Source organism: Schistocerca nitens, chromosome 5, assembly GCF_023898315.1.
Source record: "Schistocerca nitens isolate TAMUIC-IGC-003100 chromosome 5, iqSchNite1.1, whole genome shotgun sequence".
Classification (NCBI taxonomy): Eukaryota; Metazoa; Arthropoda; class Insecta; order Orthoptera; family Acrididae; genus Schistocerca; species Schistocerca nitens.
The window spans coordinates 747,891,149-747,903,827 of NC_064618.1; the positions used below are offsets into that span (position 1 = coordinate 747,891,149).

The 12,679-nt window shown below is 36.0% G+C and overlaps 1 protein-coding gene across 3 annotated transcripts in view; it reads left to right on the forward strand.

Moving 5' to 3' along the window:
• The window catches only part of LOC126260143 (CAAX prenyl protease 2), a 147,181-nt gene that overhangs the window by 82,192 nt on the left and 52,310 nt on the right, over positions 1–12,679 (forward strand). For all 3 annotated transcript variants that reach the window (XM_049957394.1, XM_049957395.1, XM_049957397.1), the window contains one exon: positions 10,027–10,095. In XM_049957394.1, the coding sequence (XP_049813351.1) occupies positions 10,027–10,095 (69 nt within the window). The remainder of the gene's footprint in view (positions 1–10,026; positions 10,096–12,679) is intronic.

Consider the following 12,679-nt stretch of genomic DNA (forward strand, 5'->3'; position numbering starts at 1 on the left):
GTCTGTAAATTTCGTCACCCAGCAAGAATGCTTCACAAGAAATTGTCATTGAAGATTCCGATGCAATCAAATTATTTGCAGCAAGCAAGCTTTCGTAATGAACAACTGCGTCTTTTAACATAACCTTTGACACTTCACAGTATAATGAATCTACAGCTTCTGTTACTTTCATGATGTCTTCATTGACAAACATTTTTAATTCACAGTATTGTGAATATTCCAATAACATTTCACAGCACAGAATTCTACAATCTCTGCGAAAGGCAGGAATGAACTGGCATCGTAGCACATCAGGTCCATTGCTCGATTAGTTCAGTACTTCCTGACTGTCTGTGTGTGTGTGTGTGTATATATGGTAGGCAACAGCTATACTCTGCTTTTCAATGGAGACACCATTTCCTCGAATTTAAAAGAATATTTATAACCTTTCCATAGCTTATAATATCACCCAATTTAGTAATAACATTGTAATGACAGTAATTAATACTTTACTTCCATTAAAAATGCATTTGATATTATTCAGTATTTTAAATGAAAGTATTGATGCGTGTAAGTCACATGTGACAGCCATTTCACAAACAAAATAAAATTATTTATTGTTTAATTACAATACCTTAGGTTGTTAACTGTGTTTAAAAGTTGTTATAATTTTTAAAACAATTAAGAAAACAAAATAAAATAAAGTTCTGGATCAGCCTTATGACATTCTAGCATGTTACTGACAGCTATTTCACCTGTATGCGGGAATGCTACTTCAACCATATATGAGGTGCATATGAGCTATGCTAAAAATTTTAGAGCCTTTTTTCTTGGAATTTTCTGGATAGTGCACTTTAAGACTTCTATGAGTGGACACCCCTTGAGGTATACTACCAGCCTGCGAAGTCTCATCCCGAACTGAATTTCCAAGCCTGAAAGTCCCCTTATAAGTGCAGGAATTATATCGTGCAAGTAACTCCAACAATATTTCTTCCTTTTTATGAACTTTCACGCTTAATCCACACTAGCTAAGGTTTAAGTTATTGTTGTACAATTACAGCCACAACACACAGTATTATTAGCAACAACTCAAACATTTCATTTTATGAAGAATAGCATTTTGAGCCACCAGCTGTTCTTAATATACCATTATTCTGAACCAGTTTCAGTTTTAGCAACCACCATCATGGAGGAAAAGCTGTACATTGATGGATCAAATCTACATTAAATTCAAACAAGATACAGCTGTATGTTCAGTACAAACCTGCTCCATAATATTCTTCAAAGTACTAAGATCCATAAAAATATGTTAGTGTATTCTAGATGTCTCTTAGCTTTTAATAATGCATGTCACATAGTTAAACGAGGAGGCAAGACCCAGACTTGTCACCATGTCCAGTCTCCTCCACCCCCTCATACAATCTCTAAGACTAGTTATTTCTAAGTTGACAAAGATATTACTTTTTCTCAGGACAAAGAGTATGTGAGATGAGATCGTGATAAGTTTATTTAGGAGATGTTGTTCAAACACAAACATATTTTCTAGAGAATGAATATTATCTAATCTTAAATGTAATTTCTATAGCAGATTTTTAATTACTTTTGTATAGCCAAAAGTAAGATTATTTGTCAGTATCTAGCAAAAAGAACAAATCTGATTTTATAGGCTAATTAACATTGTCAGAGATAAAGTGAAAAGTGAAAAAATATATTCCAAGCACATAACAGGAAATATAACAATATAAATGAAATATTGTATACAGTTGACCAAACAGCATAATAATCCCGAAGGTTCCCTTTTACAATATAAGATAAGCAAATTTCAAAGAAACATCATCAGAATGTAAATAGTATTGAATGGTTCATTTGACACAGAGATATTGTCATCTGCTATTGAAGAAGTATCACAAAGGTACAGCTTCATTTCAGATGTCAAAATTGAAATTAATTTTATTGAAAATATAATATGATTGTATAGATTTAAAAAAAAAAAAAAAAAAAAAAACTTACATAGTGGCGGCAGGAGAAAATGCATAAAAAGGTTAAAGAAATATGCAAGCTTTCAGAACCAGTGGCTCCTTCTTCTGGCAGAAAGGTTTGAAGGGGAAGGAAGAGGGATGAAGGAAAGGAACTGGTGAGGTTCAGTAAGTGGGGAGAGTTTGGAAAAGTTGCCCAAAATCGTGGATCTGGAGAGACTTAGCAGATGGGATGAGAAGGAAAGACTGAGGGGGACTGCACCGCATACGATTTAGAGCTTAAATGTGGAAGATAAGGTAATAAGAAAGATAGAGGTTATTGACAAAATGTAGTGCAAGAGTTAATAAGAGCAGAAAGATGAGCACATTATATTTGACAGAGGTGGGTGGAGGGGAAAAATAGACAGTTGAGAAAATAAAAGATATAGAAAATGAAAAGTTAATGAAGAAAGGAATAGTTTCTGAGAAGAAATGCTAAGACTGAGGAAATTAAAAAAAAAAATGTTGTTGTTGTGGTCTTCAGTCCAGAGACTGGTTTGAAGCAGCTCTCCATGCTACTCTATCCTGTGCAAGCTTCTTCATCTCCCAGTACCTACTGCAACCTACATCCTTCTGAATCTGTTTAGTGTATTCATCTCTTGGTCTCCCTCTATGATTTTTACCCTCCGTGCTACCCCCCAATACTAAATTGGTGATCCCTTGATGCCTTAGAATATGTCCTATCAACCAATTCTATTCAATACCTCCTCATTAGTTATGTGATCTACCCATCTAATCTTCTAAAAAAAAAAAATAATTAACATAAGTGAAGGCCTTGCGGGCTATGAGAACCAAGGACATGTTGTGCTGCCAGTTTGCACTTGGCTGAGTTCTGAGAATGTTGTATCTGAGGGAAGAATCCAGGCAGCATTAGCAGCGAAACGCACTGAAGTCTTGACTGTCATGATGTAGAACATACTCTGCAACAGGATATCATGTGTTGCAATATACACCCTCTGTCTGTGTCCATTTATCCTAACTGATAACTTGATAGTAGTCATACCAATGTAGAGGGCTGATCACTGTTTACATGACAACTGGTACACAGTAAGTGTTGTTTCACAGGTGGCTCTCCCTACAATAGCATATACTGAGGTGACATAAGTCATGGGATAGCAATATGCACATATGCAGATGGCAGTACTATAGCATACATAACGTATAAAAGGGCAGTGCACTGGCGGAGCTGTCAACTGTACTCAGATTTCCATTGTGATTATGGCCACACAGCAGGAATTAACAGACTTTGGATATGGAGGGGTGTTTAGAGCGAGACGAATGGGACATACCGTTTCGGAAATTGTTAGGGAATTCAACATTCCAAGATCCAAAGTGTCAAATGTGTGCCAAGAATACCATATTTTTATGCGCTACCCGTCACCATGGACAATGCAGTGGCCAACAGCCGTCAATTAATGACTGAGAGCAACAGCATTTGCGTAGTTGTCAGTGCTAACAGACAAGCTACACCGTTTGAAATAAATGCAGAAATCAATATTGGATATATGATGAATGTTTCCATTAGGACAGTGTGGTTAAATTTGACTTTATTGAGATATAGCAACAGATGACTGATGCGAGTACCTTTGCTAGCAGCACAACATCGCCTGCAGCACCTCTCCTGGGCTCGCAATCACAGAGGCTGGATCCTAGATGAGTAAGAGCTGATTGTAGGGTTCGAGTTTGGCACAGATGCGAAGAAGCCATGGACCCAAGTTGTCATCAAGGCAATGTGCAAGCTGGTGATGGCTCCACACAGGTGTGGGCTGTGTTTGCGTGGAATGGACTTGGTCCTCTTGTCCAACTGAGCTGATCATTGACTGGAAATTGTTATATTCAGCTACTTGGAGACCATTTGCAGCCATTGATGTACTTCATATTCCCAAACAATGACAGAATTTTTATGGATGACAATTCGGCGTGTCATTGATCCACAACTGTTCGTGATTGATTTGCAGAATATTCTGGATGATTTGATTTGGCCATCCACATTGCCTGACATGAATCCTATTGAACATTCATGGGATATAATTGACAAGTTAGTTCACACATAAAATCCTGACTGGTAACACTTTCACAATCATGGACAGCTATAGAGGCAGCATGACTCAATATTTCTGTAGGCACTTCCAACAACTTGTTGAGTCCATGCCACATCAAGTCACTGCACCACACCAGGCAAAAAGAGATCCAACGTGATATTTGGAGGTATTTCACGATTTTTGTCACCTTAGTGTATGTTTCGCCAGTTACAGGCCAATTGTAGTGGCATTCAGTTCGAAAAAATTTCATAATTCTTTTCATCATGACAGATTCCTGTTACACAACCTGCTTTATGTATTTACTGTTCAGTGTACACAACCTAACAACAGGACCAATGCTCATGGAAACAATTCAATTTCTCACCTGTCTAAATAGACTTACAGCCTTGTTCTCTATTTTTGTATACTATTTGCTCTGCAAGTCAGTTAAATCAGTTCCGTCTACCAGAATTTTTTGTTTACTTCCAGTTCTCTTCCTGTGAAACACTATTTCGTTTAATATTGTTTGCAAAACATTATCTGTTTTGGAGCAAGAACTAGATTATTAGAAATCCTCCATTGTTTGTTGGATTACCAATTTCCTAAAAATTCTGTAACAATCATTTCCGTACTAACATTCGAGGGAACCGTGTCCTTTATTTTGTTGTTTCTTTCTGATGCAACCTATTGTAGGAAGACTTTCGATATGAAATAACAATCACCTTCAGGGCAAACTGTTAACATCAGCAATAGTCATGTTAGAAATTCCTGAACACATTTTATTGTACATATACTCCCTCTTCACCTTCCGCTCAGTTGATTTTGAAGACTTGTGTATCACCTTGACTAACAAAAAAATGCAATTTACATGCATCTGTCACAACATAAATGACTGTAATTCTGGTTCTAATTCAGTTACAGCAATGAAAATGGTACCAGCGGAAAGCTAATGAATAGACATTTACATTGATATGCTATATGGCAAGTTTCTGAGAATTTTCATACTAAAGGTCCTTGACCTTCAATGTTTTTGAAAAAAAGTGTATTTAATTGCTCCAGTATGTTACTATAAATATGATAAATATCAAGATGGCACACCAAAGGCATTATGCACAAAAAATTATTTTGTCTGCATCAATACACACCGAAATGAAGGTAACACACATATATGAAACACAAATTATGATAAAGTACAATCCATAAGTAATATTGTATAAAAATATGGTTTACATTATTATAGTGGTATTATGAATTATTTACATTACATTATTTACATTACAGTTGTAATGAAAAGGCAATGAAAAGTTATTAGATCTCTGGCAGATAGGGAAGTCCTCACCGGTTTACTGGCGGACTTGAGTGAAATAAAATAGCTCTCGCGGACCAAACACACCCTCTGCGTTTAACAACCGTAGTTGTAAATCGGAGCTTGCTCCAACTAAGGTTGACAACCTTCGACAGTCAAAAATGGAAAGGTCATTTAGGAAAAAAATTCCACCGTCCTGCTCAAAAAGGCAGGAAAAGGCTACATCGGATTCGGTGGGTAGTCAACTAGAAGACAGCAACGAATCGGAGCGTTTGCAACCATCCAAATGCACACTAAAACACAAAAAGAAGATTAAACATGAGCAAATAAATTATATAGCAACACACAACATAAACTCACTACTTCAGACCGGATACTCGAGGAGCTCACAGATGAACTAAATAAACAAAAAATTTTAATAACAGGGATCCAAGAAATGAGAAACACCACAGAGGACCCATTCGAATCACAAGGATACAGAATTTATAATGGGAAACCAGGACCGAGGGCAACGAAACAATGTCCCCAGTTTGGAACAGGGTTTTTAGTAAACATAAAAATAATAGATTCAGTAACGGATTTCCAAGCAGTATCACCAAGAATTGCAACTCTAAGCTTTAAAACAATGAATAAAACCTATACAATAATAAATGCTCATGCCCCAACAAATGAAAAAAATTGTCTAACAAAAACAAAGGAAGAGGTAGATAAATTATGGGACCTTCTAGAACAAACTGTGAACAGAGTAAATAAAAAGAATGTAAAAATCTTATTGGGAGATTTCAATGCTCAGTTGGGAAAAGAAAGGAAATATAAAGATATAATTGGAAAATGGAGTCCACATAAATTTACAAACAGAAACGGTCAAAGACTTGTAGAACTCTGCAGAGAATACAACCTTATATCTAAATCAACATACTTTAAGAGGAAGCCAAGTAAACTTAAAACATGGAAACATCCAGACTGGAGGAAGGGCGAGTGGCAGCTAGACCATGTCTGTATGGACAAAAATTTTCGTACGGAGATCCACAATGTTAAAGTACTGAGAGGAGTAGACACAGGCTCAGACCATTATATGGTTAAAATTAAAATCAAATTCACACCGTTAAAGAAGAGGACCGGAAAAACTAATAAAATAAAAAGGAGGTTTGACCCACATCAGCTAATTAAAAACAAAAAGTACCAACAAATAACACAAACCATCAAATTAACAGATGATCTAGAACAACTAGTGCCTAATCTTAAAAAAGAAGCAGAGAATCTAGCTCCCTTGAACCCATGAAGGAAACATGCATGGTGGACATCAGAATGTGACAAATTCCATGAAGATAGACACCAAGCATGGTTAAAGTTTCAAACGCACAAAACTGAAGAAAATGCCATCAACCTAAAAAATGAAAGAAAAAAATTCACTCAGAATATTAGAAGAATCAAGAGAGGATTTCATAAAGATATTATAAAGTCTATAGAAGGTAATTATCATAAAACTAACTCCAGGAACTACTACAAAATCTTTGGGAAACAACTACAACAATATGAGGCCCCTACACTAATGCTGAAAGATGAAGATGGAAGAATGACACACAGTAACAAGGAAGATGCAGAAATCATGGCAAAAGCATTTTACAAACTTCTGAATTGTGAGGAACCCAAAGAACCCTTACAAATCAACATAAATACCCCAATAAAAACCAAACCTAACAAACTAGACCCTCCAACTTTCCAAGAAGTAGAAGAAATTCTTAAAGAAAAAAAAAATTATAAGGCATGTGGAGAAGATCAGGTTTTTGTTGAAATGTGGAAATATGCAAGTGACCCAGTCAAGACCTCCTTACACATGGCTCTAACAAAAATTTGGGTAACAGAACAATTTCCCGAACATTGGACCACAGCTATCATCCACCCACTACACAAAAAGGGAGATAAGAGGAACCCAGACAACTACAGAGGAATCTCTCTCCTAGATTGCACATATAAAATTCTATCCAAGATCCTATATGAAAGAATCAAGGAGCAATTAGAACAGGAGTTAGGGGAATATCAGGGAGGTTTCAGACCATGGAGAAGCTGTGCAGAGCAGATAATTAGTTTAAAATTGATTATGGCATACTACAAGAAATGGAACAAACCCTTGGCAATAACATTTGTAGATTTTAAGAAGGCATATGACTGTCTCCAGGAGAACAGGAAATCAAAATTGTTGATAAATTTAAATATTTAGGTGAAATAATAACATACAATCTAAATGAGAAGCCATCATGGCAAAATAGAATAAAAAAACTGAACTATGCAAATTACATTACCAAAACTACATACAACAAAAAAAGCCTATCTATGGATGCAAAATTAAAACACTATAAAACAGTTACACAACCAGAAATAACGTATGCAGCTGAAACTATCTTCAAAACAACTAATACAGCAGAAATTGACAGAATACTAAAAATAGAAGGAAGAATAATTAGGACATGTATAAATAAACAGTATAAAATAAATGGACATTGGAGAATAGCATCAAATGAAACAGTATATAAGAAAATAGAACCAGTCATGAGCACAATCGGGAAGAAACGCGTCTCATTCTTTGGACATCTGATGAGAACTACAGAAAACAGAATTAGTAAAAAAAATAATACAAAAATTGTGGAATAGCAAGAGCGACATTAAATGGATCACAGAAATTAAGAAAGATATAAAAGAACTTCAAATTACAGTAGATGACCTAAAAAACAAGAGAGAGAGAACCAGAATACTGCAAGACCTGCAAACCAGACTACAAATGAAAATCAATAAAAGTAGTACAGGAAGAGTTGTCTCAGATGAAGAAAGAAAGAAAATATCTGAAAGAATGAAGAAATATTGGGCAGACAGAAGAGCAAAACACCTTTCATATAAGAATAGCCTCTAATAATTATATTACCTAAATATCATATTAAGTTATTGTCGAACCAAATTGTATCCCTGTGTAACAACTTGTTTAGAACTTTGTATTTTTGACTACAGTGGTCCAATGAAGGCCATAAAAAAAATAAGTTTCTTTACAGTGACTGTGTACCATAGGGGGTCCCTCCCTTTGTCACTGTTCTGCTGGGTACTTATCTATTCAGTGTATGGTCAACTATTCTTTGAGCTGCTCCTGCCCTGTGCTGGAAGTTTCAAGTTCCTCATTGAGATATGACACTACTGATTTTTTATATAGTTTACCGTATATACACACAGAAGTAGTGTCGTATCTCAATGAGGAACTTGAAACTTCCAGCACGGGGCAGGAGCAACTAAAGTTTAAAAGAATTGTTGACCATACACTGAATAGAAGTTTAGGCATTACAGCACTGTAATCAAACCTGAATGTCTTTATGGAGCAGAAACTTTACTTTTAAATAGAAAGAGGGATATCGAAGAAATTCAAAAGCAAGAAAGAAAGATTAGAAAAATATTAGGCTCCAATATTACTAATGGAGAAACTCGTAGGCTGAGAAGTAATAAGGAAATAGAAGAATACACAGACATACATGATGACATGAGAAAACGAAGACTTAAACTTTATGGGCACATTAAAAGAATGGCACCCACTAGGTTGACAAAACAAATAGTAGAATTCTACGAAAACAGAAGTAAGGCCAAAACAGCCAATAAAATGGATTGATACAATTAAGGGGGATCTTAAAGTAGCCGGTATAACTCGGGCAGACATTACAGATAGAAAAACATTCAGACAAAAGATATTTGCTTGGAAAGTTGGTCAGAGGGAAATTAGAAAAGAGACTGGGACACAGTGGTCTGATGACCTAGTATTAGGTGAACTTAACTGCTTTTCAAGACCACATCGAACTCTGGAACTTCGCTATAAATGCTTCGGCAGTTAACCATTAGGATTTTATAGACTCTCATGTGTGGGAATCATTTCTTTTGATCTTACTATGATACTTCTGGGTAAAAAAAAGCCACATTGTGTGCATCCTACACACAGTCAGCTACCTGGTTAGCAACCTCTGATGTGTAGTGCACACTTGACCCATTTTAGGGCACCATACAGTTCTCAACCCCTATGGTGAAACTCCAGAAAGTTGAGGCCTACCTCATCACAGAACCTTCAAAGTCTCTGGTTTAGTCCTTCTACTCAACTCAGAACAAAGAAGCCGCAGTCAGTTCTGAGTACAATGCTGCAAATTGTGAGCTTCCGTGAAACTCCATGTGCAAGGCTGGTCTTCGCAACCTTCTCTGCCAGTTGCTAGAATAATTTATAAGTTTATTGACCACAAGAATTATTTGATATTCTTTGGTGTGACAGTACAAGATTACATGACATATTTTTGTGAAAGCCAAAGATAAAATTGTAAACATTGCATGTGACAGATTTTGTTGCATCAGCTGTACAACCCAAACACATAGAACCATTTGATTTTTACCATTTAAAATTGCTAAATGAAAATTTTTAGGAACTTTGTTTTGAGAATGACGAGACATTGAAATGCATTGTACACTCATGGGTGTAAATAAGTTATTGTACTGAGTGAGGATACATGATGTAGTTAAACAGTTAAAAAAAAAAGTATGCGGAATGACAGTGATGTTTTTAGATGTGGTACATTCGAAAACAGAGAGAGAGGGGGGGAGGGCAGGTACCATTCCTCTTCTTTTTTCCCCCAGACACTGTTGGTGCACTTAGACTGACGACTTTACTGTTTTTGCTAATTATTTCCAGCCCACTTTCACCATATGGTGGAGAGAATGAAGACTGGTTTGGATCTTCGCCACGCATTGATGATTTCTTGTAAGTAACTTCTCAGTTTCTACACACATATTTATAGTGTAAACAACAAAATGTAAGTTCATGCACAACAGTGATCACTGATTTATATGTCACATTTAGTTACAGCTTTGTCTTTCGTCCAAACAATGCATATTTTATGTGTGTTGTATTAAGAGCTTAATGAAGAAAACCTAGAATAGTAGCAAAAAAAATTGTAAAATTGTGTAAAGATGATGGACCTCTATTCATCAGTCTTATATTAGCCCGCAACTCGGTTCAAATATGCAAAATATTATGGCATGTTTTCAACCTCTACAACTGGAGACTGGAAGATAAGTGAAAATATTGAAATTCCCTGTCTGTTTAATGCCTTCCAACAGACAGCCTTATAATTAACATGTATAGTAGTTGTAGTTGAAGCCACATTTACATGCAGTAGGAGAGCACATTTCATTGCCCCATTCGTTATAGAGTTCCCTACTTTCCCCATTAAAAATAAACTTCTGAAATAGAGAGAACAGGTACAAACTTTCGGCATCTTGGCTGCTTTCAGTAACAGTGCTACAGAACAGCAGCTTTTGCAGAGTAGCACACACAGGTGTACAGTAGGCCCCAGCAGCTGCAGGTACGCAGAGTACTGGCACACCCACAGCTGGCACTAGGCAGCAAGCAAAGAGCACTATGTCATAACTGCCACCTGTTCCTCATTCCTCTGCTTTCACCAGGGGAAAGCAATTAAACAAATACCAATCAAGAACACCTATTTCTGCCAATGAAAAGGGGCAATGCAAACGCCAATACAGGACATCTAACATCCTTCCTCTCATCCTCAATTTCCTATCAGATTATGTTTACAGCCTCTTCCGCCAGTGTATAAGAAACTTCTTTCATTCAATAGTTAAAGCAACCTGAGAAAGGCCTTTTGCAACCATGGCTGAAAGATTGGAGAATTTTACATGTGGTCACATACCCAGAATAATTTTATTGGCCGATCGTAAAATTTTGTTAAGTGCAAATGTTATCTAAGGTATTCAGCATATTTCTTTGAAGATTGACCAGTCCAAATTTTTCGCGACTAATATCGCCATCTTCATAAATTTACATGAACAGTAATTATTGTATGGTTAACAGTAATTTTTAAAAATTAACATTTAAATAAATCTCTGAAGCATCTTCAGATAAAACAGTTTCACTGTTAGTTTCTGGTTTTCAGTTTCATGGCAATGTGTAATTGTGTAATATTCATTGTTTGTAGTGTTTATTGATCAAAGATATTGCATTTCATTATGTTATTTTATTCCAGATTTTCTCTCCACTTCCATTTAAATAATATTTCTTTTTGTGATATTCTTGAATATGCTCAAGCAGTAACTGCACTGGTGCATCACATGTATATTAAGTATTTTGTTGCTCTCTATGATAACTGTTAACTTTTCACACAGCTATGTGAGAGTTTGAAAGCACAGTAGTGACTATCTTACTTCACGACAGTGCTACAGCAAATGCATCATAGTGTCAAATCTGTATATGAAACCGTTGTAAATTTTTTGAAGTGTTAACTGTAGTGAAATTAGTTATTCATCTTCCACTATTATGCAGGCACACGATGTTTGTCACAAGCATCACTGGTAGCCAACAGGAGAATATCTGATAACCATTTCTTTCCCTGGAAAGAAGCAAGAATGTATAATTAGTGTCGCATATACCAATCTTTTTGTGCATTTTCAGCCAATATAGCCATTTAGCAGCCTCTGCGCACTTGACATTTGTTAACATTTCCAAGCTCTTACAAGAAATTTCCTCCAAAACAGTCACATGAAACTTAAGTCCATAACTATTACCTAGTATGTGTACTGTTTACGTTAGGATTCACTCCTGTTTGTTGTTGCTCTTTTTCATTCACTACACTGTTGCTGTTCTGACCCGGTACGAGCTGTTCACATTCTCAAACTTTTATTAGTTTGCTGTTTCACTGCTTTCGTTGCCATTGTCATCTTCTTGATGATTCTGTCTCTTATATTTATCGAGACCACATTTTTTTGTAATCTTCATTTACACTTTTTATTGATTTTTCCTTTCATTGATCTTTTTCATCCACTGTTTTTGGTACTATATCGACCTTGTCCATGACACACTCTACCAGACCCTTCTGCTCTGTTTGAGTGGGCTTTCATATGAGAGTGAACAGCAAACTTATTTCCATTATGAGTTGGATTATGTATGTACAGTAAAGCCCCATTTTTGGATTCCTGCTATTTTACGTTTTCCCATTTTTTTTTTTTTTTTTATGTTCATTTTTGTCAGTCCCAACAGAAGTCCTTATTCTCTCAATACAATGCTTTCCCATTATTAACAATTCCATGTTACAACATTTCCCATGTTTTAAGTTTTTTTTGACATTATCATGACCTTTGACATTGATTTTAATACAGATTTCTGCAAAAAGTGCATCGTGTTTATGCTCAGAGTCAGCCTTGGAACATAGCAGAAAATGCAGGCTATAAGCAGAGTTATTGGTCATATAGTGTTAGTGTGGTAAATAATATTTTAATTGTCGGCGTGTTTGGTAATGGCTGCCTGTATTACAGGTTGACAGTATTTGGAG